Here is a 23,662-nt window from a genome sequence, read left to right on the forward strand (position 1 = left end):
GAGGGGGCTTTTATGCTGAGAGAGATGGAAAGAAGGAGAATAGAGGAAGACCTTTAAAAAAAAAAGTGGTGGGACTTCATTGCAATGGCGATGAATGAACCATTGGGAAACTTGAAAGAATAGGCGGAGGACAGATTGTCATGGTAAAAAAATATATATGTGTGTTCACTAAGAATCAAAAACTTGATGGCACATAACCAATCAAATTAGCAGGAAAGGGTGAATTCTATTTATTTAGGCCTTTCAACAAGGGGTACACTTATCAGATGCTTTAAGGAGACCCTCATGCCATAACAAAAACATACACAGAGAGAAAGACAAGGGTTTTGTTGCACTTGGCATGAAAACTACTAAGCCTCTTCAGTGTGGGGTTCTGTGTTTTCGTTGCAATTACTTGGCTTTGACATTTCCTGAAACTTGTAAAAATCACAAGATCAGCATGAAAAGCATCATGTGCTGCTCGGCTACTTATTCAAAGAAGTCCATTGAGGTAGAAAAGGATTAGAAGCAGAGAGAAAGAGAAAGGGTTCTGCCAAACCAAATAGTTGGCAAGACCAGGATTAGACAGCAGATTATCCCAAGCAAATTAGCACTGCTTGGTTCAGGAGTAGAGAAACAGGGGGAAAACAGGGGAATGAAAGGAAAATTCTACCGAGAAGGGCTCAAGACGTCTGTAAATAAAAAAGGTAAAAGATCTTAGGAAATATACATTAGAGAAAAATTAGAGTGATAAAGTGCCTAATGTATGTAATTTATACTTGGAGTTGAGGAAATTAAGGTTAATCTAGGGGATATGTTTATCAGAGCAGGAGTGTTAAAACTATTAGGTATTGTAAACTATTATTGTGGTAATTAATACGTGGAAAGGTTTTTTGCTTGATATACTTGGAATTATAATTGGAGGATTGGACACAATGCTATTGTGATCCTTTGTGTTTGTGAAGAGGGAAAAGCAGAAGGTAGGATGACAGAAATATGGGAACTGAAATAGATTGATTATAGGAATATAGGAACGGCTTTGTGGATCTACAGCTTCTGTTTTCTCTGGGAATTATGAAAACAATGTTTAAACTTAAAGGATGTCATGGTTGCTTTAGATTTGCAACAAGTGTGTATGCATCTTTTTCTTCAAACCTCATACTGGGGCTTACAGTGCATTGACGCAAGAATTATTATTATTATTTTTGAAATCCTTTTTTAATTTTATAGACAAACAAACATACAATACATAATCAATCATTCAGTGTATCATCTGCGTACATCTTTTTTGTCTTCTTCTTCTTACTCCTCCTAGAGAATTATTTTAAGTAATCTAAAGTAACAACACTTTTACATACTGTTGTTTTGAATGTTGATATTGATAACCCATGCATTCAACCCTCTAAAAAATGGAAGCGAGGTATTCCTTTTCATTGGTGAAATAGGAGTTTATAGTATTAAGCAGGGGATTTTTACCCCCCTCCCTTTTCCCCTTTTATTTCAGAGCCTGTTTTCCTACAAAGAAATTAAGAGAATTTCCGAAATACTTAGAGACGCAACCTTACCGCTTTGCTTCGGTGGAATCTCAAAGTTATTATGCATCTTGCAATACCGTTACTCCTCCTGTTGGAAGCAATTAATGCTCAGTTTCCAAGACAATGCGCTACAGTGGATGTGCTGATCCAAGGCGAATGTTGCCCGGACCTGTCTCCCGGAGTGATTCCTGGTTCAGATCGCTGTGGCTCATCTTCTGGAAGAGGGCAATGCGTACAAGTGATAGCAGATTCCCGACCCCATGGACCTCAATATATGCACGATGGTCAAGATGACCGAGAGCAGTGGCCTCTTCGTTTCTTCAATCGAACTTGTCGGTGCAACCGTAATTTTTATGGTTACAACTGTGGCTCATGTCAACCTGGCTGGACTGGCCCCACCTGTGACCAGAAGATTACTATAGGTAAGCACAATAGCAAGAAAGAGAATGCAGTCCTCTTTCTGTTCTCCCTTTGGGCTCCCTGGTGCTTCTTTCCTAGCCCTTCCAATAATGATGCTGATGTTTGAAGAATGACTTCACGAGGTGTCTGCCTGATCATCTCAAATGACAAATGTGTTGGCATCTATCCTTACTATCTTTTGCTCACCCAAGCCTAAGTCTCTAAATTGAAAAGAAAAGCAGACTTTAAAAAAAAAAGAAGAAAGAAAGAAAACAAATAAACCATAAGTGATTAATTGAGAAATGTATGCATATTCATGACTGGATTGGCAGTCATGAATCTAGTGCTAATTTATTTCACACTGATGTAGTGGGCCTTCCATTTTCATGCTTCTTCTCCACTAAAAAAAAAAAATTGCCAAAGAGGATGATGATCAGAACAGCAAGAAGACCTGAGGGAGAAGGAATATAAAAGTCACAAAATATATATTTTGTTTGAAAGCTTCTTGGTAGTAAAGTCAGTAGAAGATATAAACAACAGCCCTTTAGCAATGTCTTTCTGTTCAGGCCATTAAGAATTATTAAGAATTATTCTAAGCGAGGTTTTCTATGTTGTTTGATTCCTAGAAATGACTGTTTGTTTGTCTTTCGAATGTTACATGGAATTTGAATAATTCCCAAGAGCAAGCATTCAGCCAGATGAAAGAACAATAACATAACAATAATAGCATAACAATATTTAGTAAAAAGAAGGTACTTAATGCATGAGTCTGAGATGATCTCAAAACACAGCAAAACAATTTGTTTTCAAGAGCATTTTTTGTTGTTCTCATTGAACAATAAAAATGATCCCGCTCAAACCCAGTATATGATTTCATCCAATAAATAAACACTTCACGTTGAATCAAAAAACCAAGGAAGAAGTGAAAATTCAGATTTATTTATTTTTTTTAAACAGTTCTTAGAACCTTCAGAAGTTTCTGTACATTGGGTATGTTGGGAAATGCAGCAGATTATCTGGATTTCTTTTGATCAACATTTAGGCTTGTATATAGGACAGAAGTGGGATGTGGTGGCTCAGTGGCTAAGACGCTGAGCTCGTCGATCGAAAGGTCGGCAGTTTAGCAGTTCGAATCCCTAGCGCCACGTAATGGGGTGAACTCATTACTTGTCCCAGCTTCTGCCAACCTAGCAGTTCGAAAGCACGTAAAAAATGCAAGTAGAAAAACAGGGACCACTTTTGGTGGGAAGGTAACAGCGTTCCGTGTGCATTTGGCATTTAGTCATGCCAGCCACATGACCATGGAGACATCTTCGGATAATGCTGGCTCTTTGGCTTTGAAACGGAGATGAGCACTGCCCCCTAGAGTCGGGAATGACCAGCACATATGTGCGAGGGGAGCCTTTACCTTTTACCTTAAAGGACAGAATCCACTTTCATTCATCCTGGTGGATGACCTTTATCAAGACCTGATAAAAGAAGTGCATCCCTCCTGTTCCTTTTGGTCCTCTCAACAGCTTTCAAGACTTTGACCATGGTATTTTTCTGAAGCATCTATGAGAGTTCTGGATTACAGGCACTATTTTATTGTGATTCCATTCCTTCCTAAGTGGACAGTACCAGTTGGTTATGGGAAAGAAAAGTCATCCAGACAGTGATGATTTGTTACTCTCTGTGATGGAATGTACGCTTGTGGCAGCATAGCAGAAAGGATTTCACCAGTTCTACAAAAGAAGCTCGGATCAAGAGTCATGAGTTGGATGGGGGAGGAAGGAAGAGGTTCAGGATAACCACACCCTAGAATCTCTCAGGATATATAGGTAGTCCTCAAATTAGGAGCCCAATCGAGTCCAAAATTTATGCTGCTCAGTGAAAGATTTGTTAAATGAGTTTTGCCCAATTTTATGACTTTTCTTTTCTCTTTTCTTTTCTTTTCTTTTCTTTTCTTTTCTTTTCTTTTTTTTTTGCTTTAATTTATATGCTTCCCTTCTCCGGAGACTCAGGGCAGTTTACAATGCGTTAAGCAAGTTGTTAAGTGAATCATCACACATGTTAAGTTAGTAGCAAGGTTGTTAAGTGAATCTAGATTCCCAATTGACTTTGCTTGTCAGAAGGTCACAAAAGCTGGTCACAGGACCACAGGACCCTGTAAGCATCAAAAAAATAGGAGCCAATTGCCAAGCATCTGAATTTGGATCATGTGACCATGGGGATGCTGCAACAATCATAAGTGTGAAAAATGGTCATAAGTCACTTTTTCAGGGCTGTTATAACTTTGAACAGTAACTAAATGAATTGTTGTAAATAGAGGACTACTTGTATTTAGGCTCAAGCTAATAAGGGGTTGGACTCAGTTGGATCTCAGTGTCTCATCACTTGGCTTGGATCTAATGTCAATGTGTTAGATACCCAATAGACAGAATCTTGCCAAACTAAAGCTATAAATTTCTAAGCTATTTAACTTATCTTGAGAGATTCTAGGGTGTGGTTGCCCCAAGCAGCTTTCCTCCTCCCCTATCCAGCTTGGGACCGTGTAGTCTCTTGAGCTGGGTTTCTTTCTAGGAAAGCTCTGAACTGCCAAAATCTTCCCCCTCTGCTGCTGCAGTACAGATTCCATCTCACTCTTATAATTGTTCTTTAATATATATATGAAGATGTTTGGAGAAGTCATTCACCAGTTTGGGTTGAAGAACCATCAGTAGGCCAGCTATATATTCCTGCTCCCAACCAATCCAGGAATGCGAAGGAATCGGCTGCAGGCCAATAGAAATTGGATGGGTAGAAACTGAGTTTGAATCTCTGCAAAACAGGGTTATTGTTTGTCCAAATGACATTTGACCTTTTTCCTGCCCCAGTAACAATAAAATGAGGAGATATTCTCGCTAAAATAAAAAATCCACAACTAGGGATCCTCCTAGACTCACAGCTAATGCTAGACAGCAGTCAAGGTTATAGCTAGAGAAGGTTTTATCAAGCTTCAGCCCTTTCAGAATGAGGTCCTGACAACAAATACTAATATCTTTATCATATTTAAAATTGTTGACTGAAATGTATCTTCCATGAGATTGGAAAGTTGCAGCTGGTACAGACTTTGGGAATCTCTTGCGGGCAAGAGACAGCTATCCATGTCATAAAACAGTGTTTTTTGGGGGTGCCACAGTAGTTTCCAATAAGCTTCTGAGTACAATTTGAGTTGATTTTGTTTATTGCATGGCATCTGGGAAAGCTATTGCCTCCTGCTATATGCATTGGTTGTTCCAAAATGCTGTGTTTAGAGATCTTTTCCATGTGAGATCAAGGGAGGGAAATAAGGGCATGATATTTTTTTGCTTTATAAGTTATCCCTGTGGAATAGTTCCCTATCGGAATTTCACATGAAGTCTTTCCATAGTGAAATTCAGAAGTGCAGACACAACTGATCTCTTTAGCAGAAATTGTAATGAAATTACCCAGATGTTATTAAGTAAGATTTTAATACATTTAAATGTGGCCATTGGACATGGATATCAACGTTAGGTTGTGATTTTATAGAGACAGCGACTGTGATGGAAATATATTGTTTTAACTGTTTTTATTAACTTCATAAAAGATCCTTGTGGAACTAGTGATATGTAAATACTCCAAAGAAATACATAAAGCAGCTACATCTTACCAATTCAGAACAAAAAATGTTTCCAAATTGTAATGTGCATGTAAGATTTGCAGTGGCGAAAGTATATTGTTGGGGTTTTTTTTTAATAGCCTAGGTACCAGCCTCTTTGTTTGTTTGCTTAAATGAAACTAAATGACAATTTAGGGATGCGGTGGCTCAGTGGCTAGGGCGCTGAGCTTGTCGATCAAAAGGTCGGGTTTGAATTTCTAGTGCTGCGTAACAGGGTGAGCTCCCGTTACTTGTCCCAGCTTCTGCCAACCTAGCAGTTCGAAAGCACGTAAAAATGCGAGTAGAAAAACAGGGATCACTTTTGGTGGGAAGGTAATAGCGTTCCGTGTGCCTTTGGCGTTTAGTTATGCCGGCCACATGACCACAGAGATGTCTTCGGACAGCGCTGGCTCTTCGGCTTTGAAATGGAGATGAACACCGCCACCTAGAGTTGGGAACAACTAGCACATATGTACGAGGGGAACCTTTACCTTTACCTTTAAATGACAACTACTATAACCTTCCCTTACTAAAAACTTCATTCCAAATATGCAGTGTGGGAGAGTTTCTAAAAATTGTAACTTCAAAATCTTCCTTATGAAGATAATGAAGATGTGTTCTTCATCATGTATTCTTTGCAATGCAGCCCTAAATCTTTCGCGCATCCTCTACTTCCTGAAAAAGTCTGAATTTATCATGCATTCATTCCATCCAGAGTTACCCTTTGGTAAGATGGGTGGCCAATAAATCTGATAAATAAATTCATCAAGAGGCATTTTACCTACGTCCACATTTATTCACATTCAAGGGACATATTACTGTAACTGATAAGCCAATTCATGGTATGAAGTGAAATGTGGAATTTAGAACCTTCATGTAGTTGATGAGCTTCATGAGATGATATATTAATCTATGTATCTGCAGAATAGCTCATATATCTCTTATACCTTTTCATAAAAGGTATAGCAAATCAAAAGCAACTGCATTACATAAAATGACCTATATGCATAAGGTATTTACTCTCCCTGCAATGGGGGGTGAGGTGGTGATATATTAATTTAAAACTCTTTATTATACCATGGAAAGTCCAAAAGGTTTCATCAAAAGTCTAATCCAATTCCCAGCTCCCAAAATAGTCACATTATTTATAGAGGTAAAAAGGTAAATGAGTCTCTGCAGGTTTTACTCTGCTAGTTGTTGTCAACTATGGGGAGGGGAGGTGTTCATCTCCCTTTCAAATCCATTGAGCCAACACTTTCAAAGACATTTCTGTGGTCATGTGGCCAGCATGACATCACAAAGCACCATTACCTTCCCACCGAAGTGGTACTTATTTATCTACTTGCATTTGCATGCTTTCGAACTATAGAAGTTATAAAAGCCTTCCTTAAAATCTCTGGCTTAATTTATAAACTAAATTGAATTAAATTATATGATATAATAGCCTATACTTCTGTGCAGCCCGCATTCTGGTTTTATATTTCATTTCAAAATATTAAAGTATTTTTATCCATCTTCACTAGGTCCAACATCTTGTTGAAATGTGATTTGATTTGAGAATTTTTTAATCAGGATATTGATGTATTTTCAGTCTTCTGCTGATATTTCCACTTTTCCTTTAATATGGCTTTAATTCTATTTCCTTGCTCTCCAGTTAGACGAAATCTTCTGGATTTTAGTAGTGAAGAAAAGACAGAGTTTCTAAGAGTCTTACAGCAAGCCAAAACTACAATACACCCTGACTTTATGATTGCAACCAGGAGACGTGAGGAGATCTTGGGTCCTGATGGCAACACTCCACAATTTGAAAATGTGTCCATTTATAACTATTTTGTGTGGTCTCATTATTACTCTGTCAGAAAAACTTATCTTGGGCCTGGACAGAGAAGTTTTGCTGGAGTAGATTTCTCCCATGAAGGACCAGCATTTCTCACCTGGCACAGGTATCACCTACTACAACTGGAGAGAGATATTCAGGTAAAGTATTTTTATTTATATTGCCTAGTATCAGATCAAAGAAGAGGCAAGCCCTGCCTCATTTTCAATTTGGAGTAATGATGTTCCTTGCCTAAAAGAAGCTACTGGGAAAGCTGTAGATCAGGGATGTCCAATCTTGGCAACTTTAAGACTTATGGACTTCAACTCCCAGAATTCTTGCCTGGCTAGGGAATTCTGGGAGTTGAAATCCATAAGTCTTAAAGTTGCCAAGATGAACATCCTTCCTGTAGATAATTAATGTTGGATGGCCTAGACAACCTGCTGTTTGACAACTATTTAAATATAAAATCATTCAAAACTCCCATAACCACACACACATATCAGATTAGTTGGCTTTCAAAACATCCGAATAGTACCAGGGACTTATGCAGGCTGCAGATTCCCTGAGTATACAAGGCCACTCCAGGGGTGAAATGCTCCCAGTTCGATCCGGTTCAGCCAAGCCGGTAGCAATGACAGCCAGTGGTTCAGAGAACTGGTAGCGATGACAGCCGGTAGTTCGGAGAACCGATAGCAATGGCGGCTCAAGGCTCCACCCACCTGCCTGGTCATCATTACTTCCTGGTTTTAATGCAGGAAGGGTTTGCGCATGCACAGAGGGTCGGCATCCACATGCAGCGCGTGCACTTCCGAACCAGTAGGGACTCCAGGCCACTCCCTATGTATGGAAATAGGAACTTGCTTTTTTTTTTTCATACAAATGCCTCTTATTAGAATGACAAATATCATATTCAAATCCATATATTTGTAGTTCCTGCTAGAGAAGGAACTGCCAAGATTGACTTGCATGTCCTTGTGAATTGTGTGTGTGTTTCTGCAACACAGCATGGCTCATTATGAATCCTATATTCTATCCACCAGGATATGCTACAGGATCCTTTTTTTGCCCTCCCTTATTGGAACTTTGCCACAGGTAGAAACAGCTGTGACATCTGTACAGATGATCTCATGGGATCCAGAAGCAGCTTTGATGACTCTCTCCTCAGCCCCAACTCAATCTTCTCACAGTGGCGCATCTTGTGTGAGGCTATTGAAGACTACGACACACTGGGAACCATTTGCAACAGTAAGCCTAGATTTGTAGTGCTATTTAGCTGTTATCACAGTTTCCTTAAGAGTAATAAATATATTTAAGAATTCTTTTTGGTTCAGATATGGAACTTAGCAGGCTTAATTTTGTCTTTACTAAAATTGTGCACATACACACAAAACGTTACATGTTTCATCCAGAGGACATGAACACTTGTTATCATTAATCAAGTTCACTGTCATGTGAAACACTTCCAATTTTGGATATTGAGGAAAATTCTGCTTTCTTTCAAATTTATATCTAGTCTAATGAAGGGAAGAACTAGGAGTGACATGATAGTAGTGTTCCAATATTGGAGGGGCTGTCACAGAGAAGAGGGGCTCAACCTATTCTCCAAAGCACCTGAGGCCAGGACAAGAAGTAACAGGTGGAAACGTATCTGTCATGGTTCCAAGTAATACATCCATAGCAGGCGAGACTCTGAGGCATGAAGATTCCTCAAAGAATACTTTCATTTGGAATTATCATATTGGCACATATCTGGTGAAAACCAACTCTAAGGTTCCCATGGTTTTCACCTAGTTAAAAGAGAAAGTTTTTCCTCAAACCCCGAACAATCAGTCCAATCAAGATGCTGTCTAGTTGGCTGGAGACCTCCCTCCTTCTTCCACGGTCCAGGTGTGAGAATGTCCTTGGTTCCCAAGAGAAAGTATTTTATTTTGGCTACACAAAACCTTCTATCTCTAATCCCCCTTCCCTACCCCTCAGCTCCAATGTGGCAACACTGAAGTTCCAATATGGGTCTGGTCACATCAGCTTCAGGGTTGACAATATCAAGGAGAGGTCCAATCTAGAACTAAGGAGAAAGATTTATTCCAAAATGGCTAGCTTTTTTCTGGGACACACTGGTTTGAGATTCACACATTGAGGTCCCAATTGAAAAACATGGACAGAGCTCAAAAGAAAAAAACTGGGTAAGTCCAGAGAAAAAGCCATAGGTTGTATTAACTTTAAAAATATCTTTGTTATGGTTCTTCCCTATGTTATTTTTACCTTTCTATTTCATTAACAGTTACAATTTTGCAACAGAAGCTGTATGGGTTACGTCCAAGAGGATGAGGGAGATAAATGTGACTCTAGCACAATGATTCTCAACCTTGGCAACTTTAAGATGGGTGGACTTTAATTTCCAGAATTCAATTGAAGTCCATCCTTCTTAAAATTGCCAAGGCTGAGAAACTCTGCCCTACTGTCTCAGCATTGCATCTGTAATCTAAGGCTATTGATTGAATTAATGGCAGAGGCAAAATTTAAATAAGAATCTTTCTGACTCAATGTCTTAAAAGTAGTTCTTACTGTACTTTTATATATCATAATGGTTTCTATTACTCTTTATATAAGTCTAAATACTTGGTATGTAGGCTTATATACTTATTTGGTAGTACAGTGGTCTAAGGCACCCTGTTATTAAGCTGGTTATTAAGACCAGCTGCCTGCAATTACTGCAGGTTCGAATCTCGCCAAGGCTCAAGGTTGACTCAGCCTTCCATCCTTTCTAAGGTAGGTAAATTGAGTATCCAGTTGTGGGGGCAATAAGCTGACTTTGTATAAATATACAAAAGAATGAAGGCTATTGCTTAGCGCATTGTAAGCCGCCCTGAGTCTCCGGAGAAGGGCGGCATATACATCAAATTTAAAAAAAATAATAATATTGCTACCACTCTCCTTCTACTATAAAAGCCTCAAAGTAGCAGAGAAAGAGAAGAAATCTATTCAGACTAATGTTTTATGTTTTAGTAATCCCACGTTACCCTCTTCAAACTTACATAAAAACCAATATACCTTTTATATATCAACAGCTGCACATTTGTTTAATTCACAGCTCAAAATATCTACACCAAAAATGTACCTACAGGGAAATAATGTATATGCAAATTAATACCATATTTTTATCCAGCCTGCTTTGAGGAAAACCAATGCATAAATAGAGTGAAATAAAGTTACAGTTAGGGGGGAAAAAATAACAATTGAGCACAACCAAGTGGACAGATCATGCATAAATCTATATCTTTTCTGTATTGCATGATAAGTTGCCTTTGGAAAAATAAAAGGAATTCAGCAGGTTAAGTAATGATATGCAACATTTACTGCGATTGGTTCTTAGCTAAAAACAAGGAACGTGGGATTTTTTTCCCTCTAAAATACCTTCACTGCATTATTTCTTAGATTATGTGATTAACCTGATAATCCATTAAATCTTATTCCCCCTCCCTCATGCCCCTGTTTTTGTTTTGTTTTCCAAATGTCAGGCACAGAAGGTGGTCCAATTAGACGCAATCCAGCCGGAAATGTCGCTCGTCCCATGGTGCAGCGCCTTCCAGAGCCTGAGGATGTTGCTCTTTGCTTAGAAGTCGGATTATTTGACACGCCTCCATTCTACTCCAATTCAGCAGACAGTTTCCGTAACACAGTAGAAGGCAAGTCACTCCAAAGCAAACAAACAAACTCTTGAAGCCAAAGGTGAAATCCACCACATTCCTAACATTGAAGTGGGTTAAAAAAAAAAAAAAACTGTTCAAATCCTTTTGTGGGAAAATAAATTGTTTAGGAAATCACCCCCAAGTTTCATTGTCTGGGTTTCCAAATCTGGAAACAAATAAGATGAGAGGGAACCCCTTTATTGAATTCAGCAGTTTTCCTCAAAATCAGTGGCCCTGCCAGTGAGGGGTGAAATGAAAGCAAATGTTGGCTTTATCAACATCAGCAAGTAATACTATTTGAGGCTAAGGCTTACAGTACTTTGCCTCAGGAAATGTTTTTTTTTAAAAAAAAATAAGAAGCCCTTCAAAACGTAGCATATCCTTGACTTTGTTAAAAGCAGTGACATACTAAAATGTCCACCTCTTGCTATATTATTATACTATACTATACTATACTATACTATACTATACTATACTATACTATACTATACTATACTATACTATACTACCTGGAGGCCCCTATACCAGAGGTGGGTTTCAGCAGGTTCTGACCAGTTCTGGAGAACCGATAGCAGAAATTTTGAGTTGTTCAGACAACTGGTAGTAAAAATTCTGACTGGCCCCGCATCTATTCTCTGCCTCCCAAGTACCAGCTGATTGGGAGGAAATGGGGATTTTGCAGTAACCTTCCCCTGGAGTGGGAACCAAACCATGCCCACCAAGCCACACCCACAGAGCCGGTAGTAAAAATTTTTGAAACCCACCACTGCCGTACATATTAGGCAATACATAGGCGAAGGAATATAGGCCATAGCAAATGTCTTACCCATCATGATTTACCAAACCCCAGGATAGCCCAATCCTGAGAAGTCCGGGGCCAAATGGAAACCCTCAGCTTTCTGGTGGGCCCAGAAGACCATTTGGAGATGTCTCTAGATAATGAAAGGCTAAAATTGGGGGGGGGGAGTGGGGAGTGTCTCTTGGACTTTAAAGATGGGAATGGGATTGGATATGGAGACCTTTGAGATGCAAACTGCTAGAATTCCAATGCTTTAAGTTACACGCACACCATTTCAGGAAATAGACCCACAATAGTCCTTGGGGTTACTTTGAAGTGAGAATAGGTACATGAAGCTTCAGGGAGATAAGCTACTACTGTTGCCATCCTTCAAACCCTATTAAGACTTGAAAACTCCTTTGAAATGCTGCTGATGAAGTTCTGCTATTTTGCCACCAGGTTTTGGTAATATAATCTTAGTTTTATAGCAGACATCATTTTTATTGTGCAAAGTGGACTTTATTATTTGTTTAGAAAGCATTCTAAATAAAATTAACATGATCTTTTCCAATTCATTAAATTAAGCAGTTCTACCAATCAGTTTTGATTTAGTTAAATATGTGGACTGTATACAGTTCAGTGGTGGGTTGCCCCCGGTTCACACCGGTTCTATAGAACTGGTAGTAAAACCAGCAGGAGGCTCCGCCTACCGACCCCAACATCATCAAAATGCTTCTGCGCATGGTTAGTCCAGGCCATCATAACAGGTATGTCCCACAAGTATTTTTACCTGTATCACATTTGGAGAAGTCCCATTGAATACAATATTACAGTTCAGTACTTGACATGTTCAAATGGCTTAATACATTTCACCTACACTTCATCTACAAGACTAAACAGTGAAAATATAGAATCCTGTATCCTATTTCAGTTGATGAGAATGTCTTCTCATCCTCAACCCTAAAAAAAGAATAAATGTATCTGGGAAATAGTTAGTTATATCACCATTCCTTATGTTATTGCATATTTAGAACAATATATTTTGGTACATCCAAGTTGGCTTCTGCAGTTGAGGTCTATCAACACTTGATAGGAAAGTATGAGCTCCCAATTATTAGTTAAGTATACAGGTTCTGGCATTTTTCTTAATTGCTTTGCATTTAGTAGCGTTGAACAACATGGATATTTTATGCAAACAAAATTAAAAGGGTGTGGGGTTTTTTTTTGGCCAAGACATACATACATACATACATACATACATACATACATACATACATACATATGACTATTTGTAACTCAGGGTTGAAATGAGGGGTTTCTTGAGTAGGATACAGTGGTGGGTTGCTGGTTCTATAGAACCGGTAGTAAAACCGGTGGGAGGCTCCACCCACTGACCCCGACATCATCAAAATGCTTCTGTGCATGTGCAGAAGCTTCTGCGTTTGCGCAGAAGAGCGCGTGCACGCACAAGCAAAGTGAGCATGCGTGCGTGTTCGGCTCCGTTGTGAACCGGTAGTAAAGGTAAGTAGAACCCACCCCTGGTAGGGTATTGTTTACTTGATTGTTGGTCTGAAACTTCAGACCAACAATCAAGTAAGCAATACCCCAATCAAGAAACTGCCAAAGTGCCATCAGTAAACAGCCCATCCAAATCCCTAAAATCATTCCCACCCACACAGTCAGGCAAGACACCAGATGTTACCTAATTAAGGTAATTAAATGTCTGCAAGAAAACAAGCAAACTCAGAGAGCACCAAGGACTCCTCAGATATATATGTTATGTATATGTATATGTATATGTATATGTATATGTATATGTATATGTATATGTACATGTACATGTACATGTACATGTATATGTATGTCATATGTATGTATGTATCTGGTCTCTCTCTCTCTCTCTCTCTCTCTCTCTCTCTCTCTCTTTCTCCCTCCCTCCCTCCCTCTCTCTCATTTTGATAGAAGGCTAAAAAAAACAACAACCCAGCATCAAATACATATTTAAAGACAGAGTTCCAAGAATGAAAAGTATCACAGAACCTGGACACAGAGTTGTTCCACAAGTGTGTTAAAAAAAAAGCACAGTCATATTGCAAGAATGAATTTGCAAGGAATTAATATACAGGATGCTAAATACATTATACTAAGTACTTAATTTTATTCACTCCAATTATAGCCACCTAACTTCATAACATTGGGCTAAATAACAATCAAGATTCATACCTGCCAAGAATCTAGCATGCTAGTTGGGTTTTTCAGAAGCCCAAAGTCACTTCTAAAAGAGACATAGAGAACTGAAATAATATCTTGTCGCCTGGAGTGCAGAGGAGCACCCACATTTATCAAATGCATAGAGATTTCAGCTATATTATTGCCAGGTTGATGCAAAGTAATTGTTTTATTCAAAGCTGGAAAACACAGTCTCCCTCCCTCCCTCCTTTGTCTTCACTCTCCATGTGCTCTACCTTATTTTGTGCAACAAACTATGTCTGAGCCAGGCATATTGCTAAGTCATTGATTTCAGACTTATCCATTCTTGGGAAACAGGAAGTTATATCTGGGCTATAGGATGATCTGTTTTTTCATATAATAGGCCTAGCCTTTTAGCAATGTAATTTCTGTGGAGAAGATGAAGATGGTTTTCTGATGTTATGCTAGGCAGGATTGTGCTTTGCTAGGACAGGCAAAGATTCCAGAATTGCTTTTCAATTGTTCCCAGGGTTGGGCTGCTGGGGGTTCATAGGGGTTCAGGAGAACCTCTAGCTAAGATTCTGAGCAGTTCGGAGAACGCCCAAATCCCATTCTTGGCTGGCCCGCCCTGCTCCACCACTCCCAGGAGTCTCAACATCGCCCATTTTGGATGCAGGTTAGTGCAGGGCACAGACAGAGGCTCAGGGAGGGCGAAAAACAGGCCTAACAGAAGTTCGGGAAGGCCAGAAACAAGCTCCAGAGGGCCTCTGGGGCCTGGGGAGGCCGTTTTTGCCCTCCTGAAGGCTCAAGAAAAGCTCTGGAGCCTGGGGAGGGCAAAAATGCCTCCCCCACCGTGGTGCAGGAGGCTGATTAGGCCATGCCCACCATGGACATGCCTACCCAGCAACCGGGCAGAGAACCCCTTGCTAACATTTTTGAAGCCCACCCCTGATTGTTCCCCTCTTCTTTATTCTTATGTCCAGGCTACAGCAATCCTTCAGGAAAGTATGATCCGGCAGTGCGAAGCCTTCACAATCTGGCTCATCTGTTTTTGAATGGAACTGGAGGGCAAACTCATTTATCCCCCAATGATCCCATTTTCGTCCTCCTCCACACGTTTACAGATGCTGTTTTTGATGAATGGCTGAGAAGGCATAACCCTGGTGAGATATTTGGATTTATCTTATTCCTCTGTATAGAATCCCAGTTACAATCCATACCCAACACAGTGCTTGAGATAAATTATCCAGGCAACAATCTCTGCCTCTGTAAAGAAGATGCTAAGATCCCACAGCAGCAGTGCAACCAACCGCAACTGCATCCTTTATCTCTTCTTACCAGAAGCAGAATAAAATCTAGCCCCCAAAAGGAATTACTGTATATACTGCTGATAAAGGATAAATCTCACCAGAAGATCATAAGCTCTTCTGGTATTTCCTTGCATCAGCAGATCCAAGAAAGAGAAATGCTAACATTTATTTATTTTTTTTACATCTCCTAACTTCCCGAATGTGTAGCTCTCTGTATTTCCATCTCCCAAAAGAAAAGCAAAACAATACACACTCTGTTGTGGGGTATATATTTGAAGGTAATCTTTAAAAATCTTACAGCAACGCTCTCTGTGTGTTTTTAATAGCAAGTCAAGTGGCATTTCTTAAGATTCATATGGCTGTTCGTTGCTGCAGGAGAATTCCTTAAGTTCATGCCATGCTTTGCTGAGCAATAACAGCCGAAAGGAACTGGAACGGTAGAAGTTAGATGGTTTTTTTTGTAAGTCTTGTAGAATTAAAAAAAAAAAGATGATAAAAAGAAACTTTTAGGGACTGTACCATGAGAGCAACAGCTTTCAACTGCACTGAAAGATGGGAAGGCATGCTGAGTTTCACAAGATTATGTCAGGAGAGAATTAATAGTGGATAAAGTAGTGGGCGAAGTACTGGTCGAGTTTAATTCATTGTACCCATGATCAATGTCCAAGCATGAATGTCCAGCATGAATAAATTTTCAGCTTCCATGAGGCAAAAGTGACACTTTGTGAATGTCACAAATATTCATGCGTGGGGGAAATTCCTTATAACAAGGATAATAACCTAGATTTCAACTCCCATCAGTCTCAGTCTGCGTGATCATTGTCAAGGTTTGTGGGATTGTTAATTCTAAGCATCTGGAGTGCATCCGACTGACAATCCTTATTTTAGAATGTGTTCCAGAATACTTTTCAATACAAAAGTTCTATGAAAGAGTCACAGCGAGACTCCAAGGTATAAGTTCAGATTTTCAGATGCTTTACAACACCTGAATGGTTTAGAAATACACACACACACACACACACACACACACACACACACTTGTAAATCATTGATTCACTCAACCTACATTATTATATAATATTAATTGGTTCTGTCCGTGAATCTATTCTAAGCTTTGTAATGATTGGCATCCTTAGAAGGATGGTTTTTCTATAAGGTGGCATTAAACATTGATTCAAGACTAAAAGCTTCACTTTATTTGCATGTCAGTCATGCCTCTATTATTAAAATAATCCATAGATTGTCAGTCCATTAACTAACCAAATAATACTGGAAGCCGGGCAGTATTAGGTGAACATTACATTTGGCCAGTCAGCCTGCTGTTTATACTGGATTTGGCATTGTTGTCCACCTATCAAGTCTTTCCCAAGGATACAGATAGGCAGATGATGCTGTTGTTTAATCTATCATTTTTTTATTTTATTTTAATTTATTTTATTTGTTTGTCATTTAGTATTAAATCATTTAGAATTAATCATTTAGTATTAAGAATTATTTAGTATTGTTTTATCAGCCACGAATAATGTCCAACCAGCTTTTCTGAAAAGCCATTTAAGTATTTAATTCCAAGTTTTCAAACTTTAATAGTTACTTCCTTTTCTTTAGATAACTCAACATACCCATTAGAAAATGCTCCCATTGGACACAACAGACAGTACAATATGGTACCATTTTGGCCTCCTGTAACCAATGATGAGATGTTTGTTACAGCACCAGAAAACCTGGGCTACAGTTATGAAGTTCAGTGGCCATGTAAGTTATGTAATTTTTTCTTTTCATCAGGTAGCAGATCTAACATTTTTTCTGTTAGATCAAAAGAAACATTACTATTTGTGTATATATCATGTGCAAAATAACTGTCATGGGCTGTACTGATTTTTGCAGCTTCTTTGACTGGTTCGGACCCTTAAATACTAATCAGGCTAAGTATCATATATGTGGTTTTTAAAATCTAAATATCTTGATTGATCTGTTTAAGAAAAAGGTATTTGATAAATGGTGAATGCTCCTTTTTAGCATCAGAATCAGCTGATCAAAAATATAGCAAACAAGTCTATAAGCCAAATAAATTAAATATTGCAATGTCTTGATTTAATGAACAGCTTGGTTTATAGTAAGGAAGAACAAATTTTCTGTGTTGACTACATGGTATTTTCTAGTAATGTTACCAAAAGCTTTCATTTCATTTCATGAGTTTATATTACAGAGTAAATAGCTCAGGTTTTGAACTGAATTCAGACTCCTAAAAGATGCATTCCATCAATTCAGTATTTCAATTGGTTAAAAAAAAAAAAGAATGATTTTGGGAAATGGGCAGCATAGAAAAGCTTACAAACAAACAATCCATATAGCCTATGATTTTAGATCTATGGCAATTTAAGAGGGCATTTTTAAAAAATAGCTATTTCTAGAGGGATATGGCCGCAATCAATAAGATCCTGAAATTATTGGAATTCGGTTAACTTCTACATTGTCTAAAAATAAATTCCCAAGTGGGTTAACAGCTCACAAAACTGACACTCTTTTGTGTTTTCCCCATTTTCTTTCAGCTCCAGCTCTCCATGTGACTGAAATCATAACAATTGCAATAGTTGCTGCTTTGATCCTGGTTGCAATTATATTCGCTGCAGCCTCTTGTATTGTGTATTCCAAGAGACAGGAGGAACACCAGCCACTTCTCACCGATCACCATCTGACCTATTCAGATGATTATGACAGCATTCCAACCCCAAGGCAGTCAAATGTGTGAAGATAAGGGACTTATCTGCATTTGGTGGCATCTATTGTGTCTGATTCATGCTTGCAGGAAAGCCCATTTCAGAGTGAGAAAAAAAATCTTCCTTTATCTAATATTTATCTCCAATCCATATTCTTTCTTAGACTGGTTCAACATTTCTGCTGATTTCACCCACTTCGCTCCTGTTCTATCTACAGTATGTTCACAATATAAAAGACTAACAATGAATATTTTACAGAAGTTAAAGTAATTACTAAGTATGTATTAACTGCTTTTATATGGAAGATGGTACAAAAATTAACTTTATGCTAATCTTGTTCTGAGAGCCAGTTTGATGTAGTGGTGAAAGCATCTGGCTAGAAACCAGGAGATTATCAGTTCTAATCCCAAATTAGGCATTAAGTTAGCTGGGTGACCTTGGGCCAGTCACTCTCTCTTAGCCCTAGAAAAAAGGCAATGGCAAACCACTTCCCAAAACCTTGCCAAGAAAACTTCAGAGACTTGTCCAGGCAGTCTCTGAATTGGACACAATTGAACAGAAGGAAAAAAAATCTTGTAGTAAGATGTCACAAAACACTACTAGCACCAAGGAAAAAGTTATCCTGTTTTTTAGGAATCAGTCACCAGCTAGATTGTCTCTGTACACCTCAATAGCAACCTAATTCTAGTATCTCAGCAGCCTATAGCAATGTGTTTTTCTGTAACTAAGTTTATATTGAGGCATGCTCAAATAAGACTCTGGACATTGTCTGGAAAATTCCCTCAAACAGATATTAATAACTCCTGAATCCCAAAGGTCCATCCATGTCAATCCATCCATCCAGGTTGGACATTTGTCCAATCCACTGATTATATCAGAGAAGATCTTCTCAACCTCCTCAGGCTGAACAAGATCCCTTTGCAAGAAGTTACCTCACTAATCATGCTAGATCACATCCAACTGGCATTCAATCCAACCAAACACAGATGACTAAATCTGAAAAGGAACTTGCAGACATTATTTTAGCAGTCTGCTAGAACAGGGGTCCCCAACCTGTTCTAAATTGGGCCATGCGACAATGGGTAAGGATGCACGCATGAAGCTCCACTCATGTGAGCAGCAGGCCCTTGCGCTCGCATGCAAAGTTCCACTTTTATGAATGGAGCTTCTCGCACAAGCACTCTACACTCGTGCGAGTGGAACTTCGCGCATGAACACAAGTGCCCTCTGCTCAAGCACCTTTGACTCACACACAAAGCTCCATTAACAGCTGTCACTTACACACACAAACCACTCTGGGCTGGGCCACCAAGCTGGAAAGATTGGTGATCACTGTGCTAGAGTATGTCTTGCCTTTCCTTCCATAACAGGTGTAAGTAATTCTGAGCAGGACCGTTGGACAGTTATCTACATATGCAATAAGAATGAAGAACTATTCATGTTTTGCCTTTCTTATCATCACAGTGGAGGCCCAAATCTGGGCATTTATCTGTATTCAGTCATAATCAGTCCATGATTTCTTTGCCAATATTGCTCCAGGCATATCTATAGTAGCTTTATTTTCCAAATTGCCTCAGTAAAGGAAAGACACCCTCGCCTCAAGGATAAGCAACTGTAGAGAGGCACATGGGAGGAATTTTGTCCAATGCCCTATTTTTTTCTACACATGTAATCATTGATTTAAGAACAGTGGGATTCAGCCAGTTTGCACCACTTCGGGAGAACCGGTTGTTAACTTTCTGAGCAGTCTGGCAAACTGGTTGTTGGAAGAAATCATTAGGGCAGAGAACCGGTTGTTAAATTACTTGAATCCCACCACTGCTTAAGACCATTTATTTAATACCATTCAAAGTGATGATGACACTGAAAAAAGCGACTCATGACCATTTCTCCCACTTGCAACCACTGCATTGTCCCCAAAGTCACATCACCAAAATTCAGGCACTTGGCAACTGGCATGTATTTATGACTGTTGCAGTGTTCTGGGGTCATATGATTGCCATTTGTGACCTCCCAAAGACACTTCTGACAAAAATTGGGGAACCAGAGAGGCCAAATTAGTTTAATGATTGTGTGATTCAATTAATTACCATGATAATTTGCTTAAATTTGCTGTGACAAAAGTATTGTAAAATGGAGCAAAGCTCATTCAATATTCATATCACTAAGCACTGGAAGTTCTGATCCTAACTGTGGTGATAAGTTGAAGACTACCTGTATTCCAACGATTGCCCAGATGTATGATGAAACTGCCTATAAAATCACTGGGGGAAAAAAATCCCCAAATGCATTCAGAAAGCCTCCAGGGTCCATCAAATATCTGGCTTTGTATCATCCTAACCAGTCACCCATCCTCCCAGACATAAAGAGCATCAGCACCCTACAACTTGACGAGAAAATATGTTCACTGCAGCACAAGATTGATAAAAAAAATATCATCCATCTTCAGATCTTCCACATTTACTCTGATCTAACACACACCTGCTTGTGTGAACTGGGATTAAGATCAACTGGAATAAACCCATAGTTGTAAAAGAGTTAAAAATTCCCAAATCCCTCTGAGTAGCACTCCCAGAGCAAGGGATGTGTTTTGCAGGGGGGTTTGTTTTGTTGTATATTCAGATAATCTGTGCCTTTTAAGAGGGAAAAAAAATCATTAAATCAAGTACGTTCTTAAACTGCAGTATGAACCATTATGTTGGCTGTTGAGAAAAAAAGAGAACATCCATAGCGTTTGCATGTGTGGTACTTGTTCCTTTGCTTCAATTTCATTTTTCCTTTAGGAATTCAGGGTAGTAGATACTATATTTCAGGGGTGAAATGCTCCCGGTTCGGACCGGCTCGGGCAAGTAGGTAGCGATGGCGGCGGGCAATTCAGAGAACCGGTAGCAAAAATCCCTGCCCCCACCCCTCATGCCCAGCTGAGCTGCACGATCATCAGAAGCTTTTTTTCTTTTAAATGCCTCTGACGAGCCAAGCTCTGACGAGCCAAGCTCTGACAATCCCAGCTGAGTTGCCTGCCGATCAGGCAACTCAGCTGGGATCGTCAGAGCCATTTAAAAGAAAAAAAGTTTTTTCTTTTACATGGCTCTGATGATCCAAGCTCTGACGATCCCAGCTGAGTGATCAGGCAACTCAGCTGGGATCGTTAGAGCCTTTTGAAAGCATTTTTTAACATGGTTTTACATGTAAAAAATGGTTTTAAAAGAAAAAAAATTGGCCACGCCCACCCAGTCACATTACCCACCACCACCAAGCCACGCCCACAGAACTGGTAGTAACAAATTTTAGATTTCACCACTGCTCTATTTCCTCTTCCCCTTTCCCCCCATAACAACAACTCTTTGAGATAGTTGAACTGAGGGAGAGAGGGAGAGAGAGAGAGGGGGAGAGAGAGAGAGAGAGAGAGGCCCAAAATCCTCTGAGGGTTTCAATGGCTAGAATGGATTACTGCCTCAGTCTCCCCAGGTCTAGGCTAAGTCTTTAAATATTTTTGATAACCCTACTTCAAGATCATTTAATTTTGTTCTGATATCAGTACATCAGAGATCAAAGCTCTTTATTATTAACTCTATAACATTTGATCTGCCCAGCTAAGAGGAATTTGAGTGGGTTAGCAGCACAGAAAATCATGTGCTCATTAAATACAGCTCTGGTGGGCAGAATTCTTGGCCTTCATTAGTTATGTTGGCTGAACTGTAGAACTAAATTGTTATGTCAAGTTTATGCACAGCTGATATAATTTTCCAGTTTTATGGGGAAGGGAGTCGTCCCCTCTTCCTGGGTATGGATTTAATTATATTATTGTGATCACATTCCACAACTAGTCTATGCTGAAATGAATAAACTCCACTAGGTTCAGTTTAGTTGGGATTAGCATGGATCAGCACAGGGCAGAACAATAAGAAAATAGTTCTTGGATTAAAATTGAGCTTAAAGATGATAATATTTGCATCGTTCTTAAATAAATGGTGTGAGATGCTAAAGTTTATACTTGACCCAAAGGGGTTGAGAAGTTCAATGACATTTATAATTCAAAGAAAACGGGGCTTGCATTGTATATGTACTGTCAAAATGTTACACTTCTTATGATCAAATAAAGAGCACAGGTGGGGAAAATAGATCATAGAAAAATATATCAGAAAGTATAAATATGTATATGAGGAACAGCTCTGACTATGGCATTGACCAAGCAGCATTATAGCTGATATTATTTGGGAATCTCACAAGCAGTGATATTTCTTAGAAGCATACACTGACTAATTCCTTTAAACACAAGTCACATACTTTCTCTTTTGCCATTGTGATGGCAACTGAGTACAAGTGAGCAGATAGGATCTACAGAGTTGATTTAGCCCTGGGACTACAAGCTGCTAAGCCAAAGAATGAACAATATTTATCAGTTGTTTAAGTGCTCTAGGTTTCCTACAAGGAACAGGTTAGCTGGCAATAAAAGCAGTTTTTTTTTTTTTTAAAATAGCTGCAGAAATAAGAGGTTGGCAGATATAGCTAGAAAAAGCAACATAACTTTTGGAATGGTTATCTGAGGGACACTCTCTCCCCTATTATATGTTTGTCCCACCAGATCCAGCAGAGAGAGCATGTTAGTGGTTCCATTGGCTAGGGAGCTACATTTGATGGGCTGTAGCCAATAGGCCTTTTCTGCTGTGACTCCTTTGTTATGGACTATCCTCCCCACTGAATTGAGGCTGGGCTTCATCATTTTTGACTTTCTGAAAATTTCTCAAGACCTGCTTATGCCATCAGGCTTTGGGATCCCAGGGGACTAGTGAATTATTGAGGTGGCTCTGATATTATTAATGTCCCTTCAACCAATTTTCCTCTTTTTAGCTTTGTTTTTATATGTTTGCAATAATAACAACAACAACAATAATAATCATTTGATGTTTAGTAACTAATGTTTTTTAGCTTTGTTGTACACCATCCAGAGTTACTTGCTTTGTAAAATGGATGGCTATATAAATTTGACAATAAATTTGACAATAAATAAATTGCAACCATATTCTCATTTTTCATTTTCAGTTTGTGGGAAACTGGCAACAGCAGTGACCTTTGCACACTCCATGTGTTACTCAATGACATTTTCTCAATACTTCTTAACATGTACATATAACAATATTGGATTATTTGGAGAAGTTAGGATTAAAGCCCCATACTAAATATTTTGGATTATAACTCTCTACAGATGATGCAAACTGCTATGGTTAGAGAGCAGTTTAATACACAGTTATCATGAGCCAATTCCAAAAGAAAGTGGAATAAATTCTTTTCATTCTTTGAGGAAATGCATCTTAAAATATGTATGTTTCATTATTGTTCATGTAGGTTTCAAGTATTGCCAAGTGTTTCTTTTAATTCCTACTTTGGATAAATGCCAATCCACATCCAACCTTGCTGCACCAAATCAATGTTTGTGGTCCAAAGTCCTTTGAACTTGCATAAGTTACAGCTTGGATCAGTTTGGCATACAGAGTAGAAACATTTTAGATATTTGAATGAGTGCACCTATTATTTGCTGTCCGCATTGGCTTCTAAGCTTCCACTGGCACATCAAAAATGTGAAGAATCCTATTTGGGCAAGCACA

General features: G+C 39.0%; 1 protein-coding gene across 1 annotated transcript; it reads left to right on the plus strand.

The window, feature by feature from the left end:
* The first annotated feature begins 465 nt into the window (after window positions 1-465).
* TYRP1 (tyrosinase related protein 1) lies at window positions 466-23,079 on the plus strand. The gene is made up of 8 exons (XM_034410429.3): window positions 466-686; window positions 1,484-1,936; window positions 7,208-7,530; window positions 8,413-8,617; window positions 10,891-11,058; window positions 15,013-15,192; window positions 16,945-17,091; window positions 17,889-23,079. The coding sequence occupies exons 2-8, from the start codon at window positions 1,576-1,578 to the stop codon at window positions 18,086-18,088; spliced, it is 1,584 nt and encodes a 527-aa protein (XP_034266320.1). The 5' UTR covers window positions 466-686; window positions 1,484-1,575; the 3' UTR covers window positions 18,089-23,079.
* Window positions 23,080-23,662: the final 583 nt, after the last annotated feature.

The sequence above is a fragment of the Pantherophis guttatus genome, chromosome 2 (genome assembly GCF_059756535.1).
Source record: "Pantherophis guttatus breed Tessera chromosome 2, ASM5975653v1, whole genome shotgun sequence".
NCBI lineage: Eukaryota > Metazoa > Chordata > Lepidosauria > Squamata > Colubridae > Pantherophis > Pantherophis guttatus.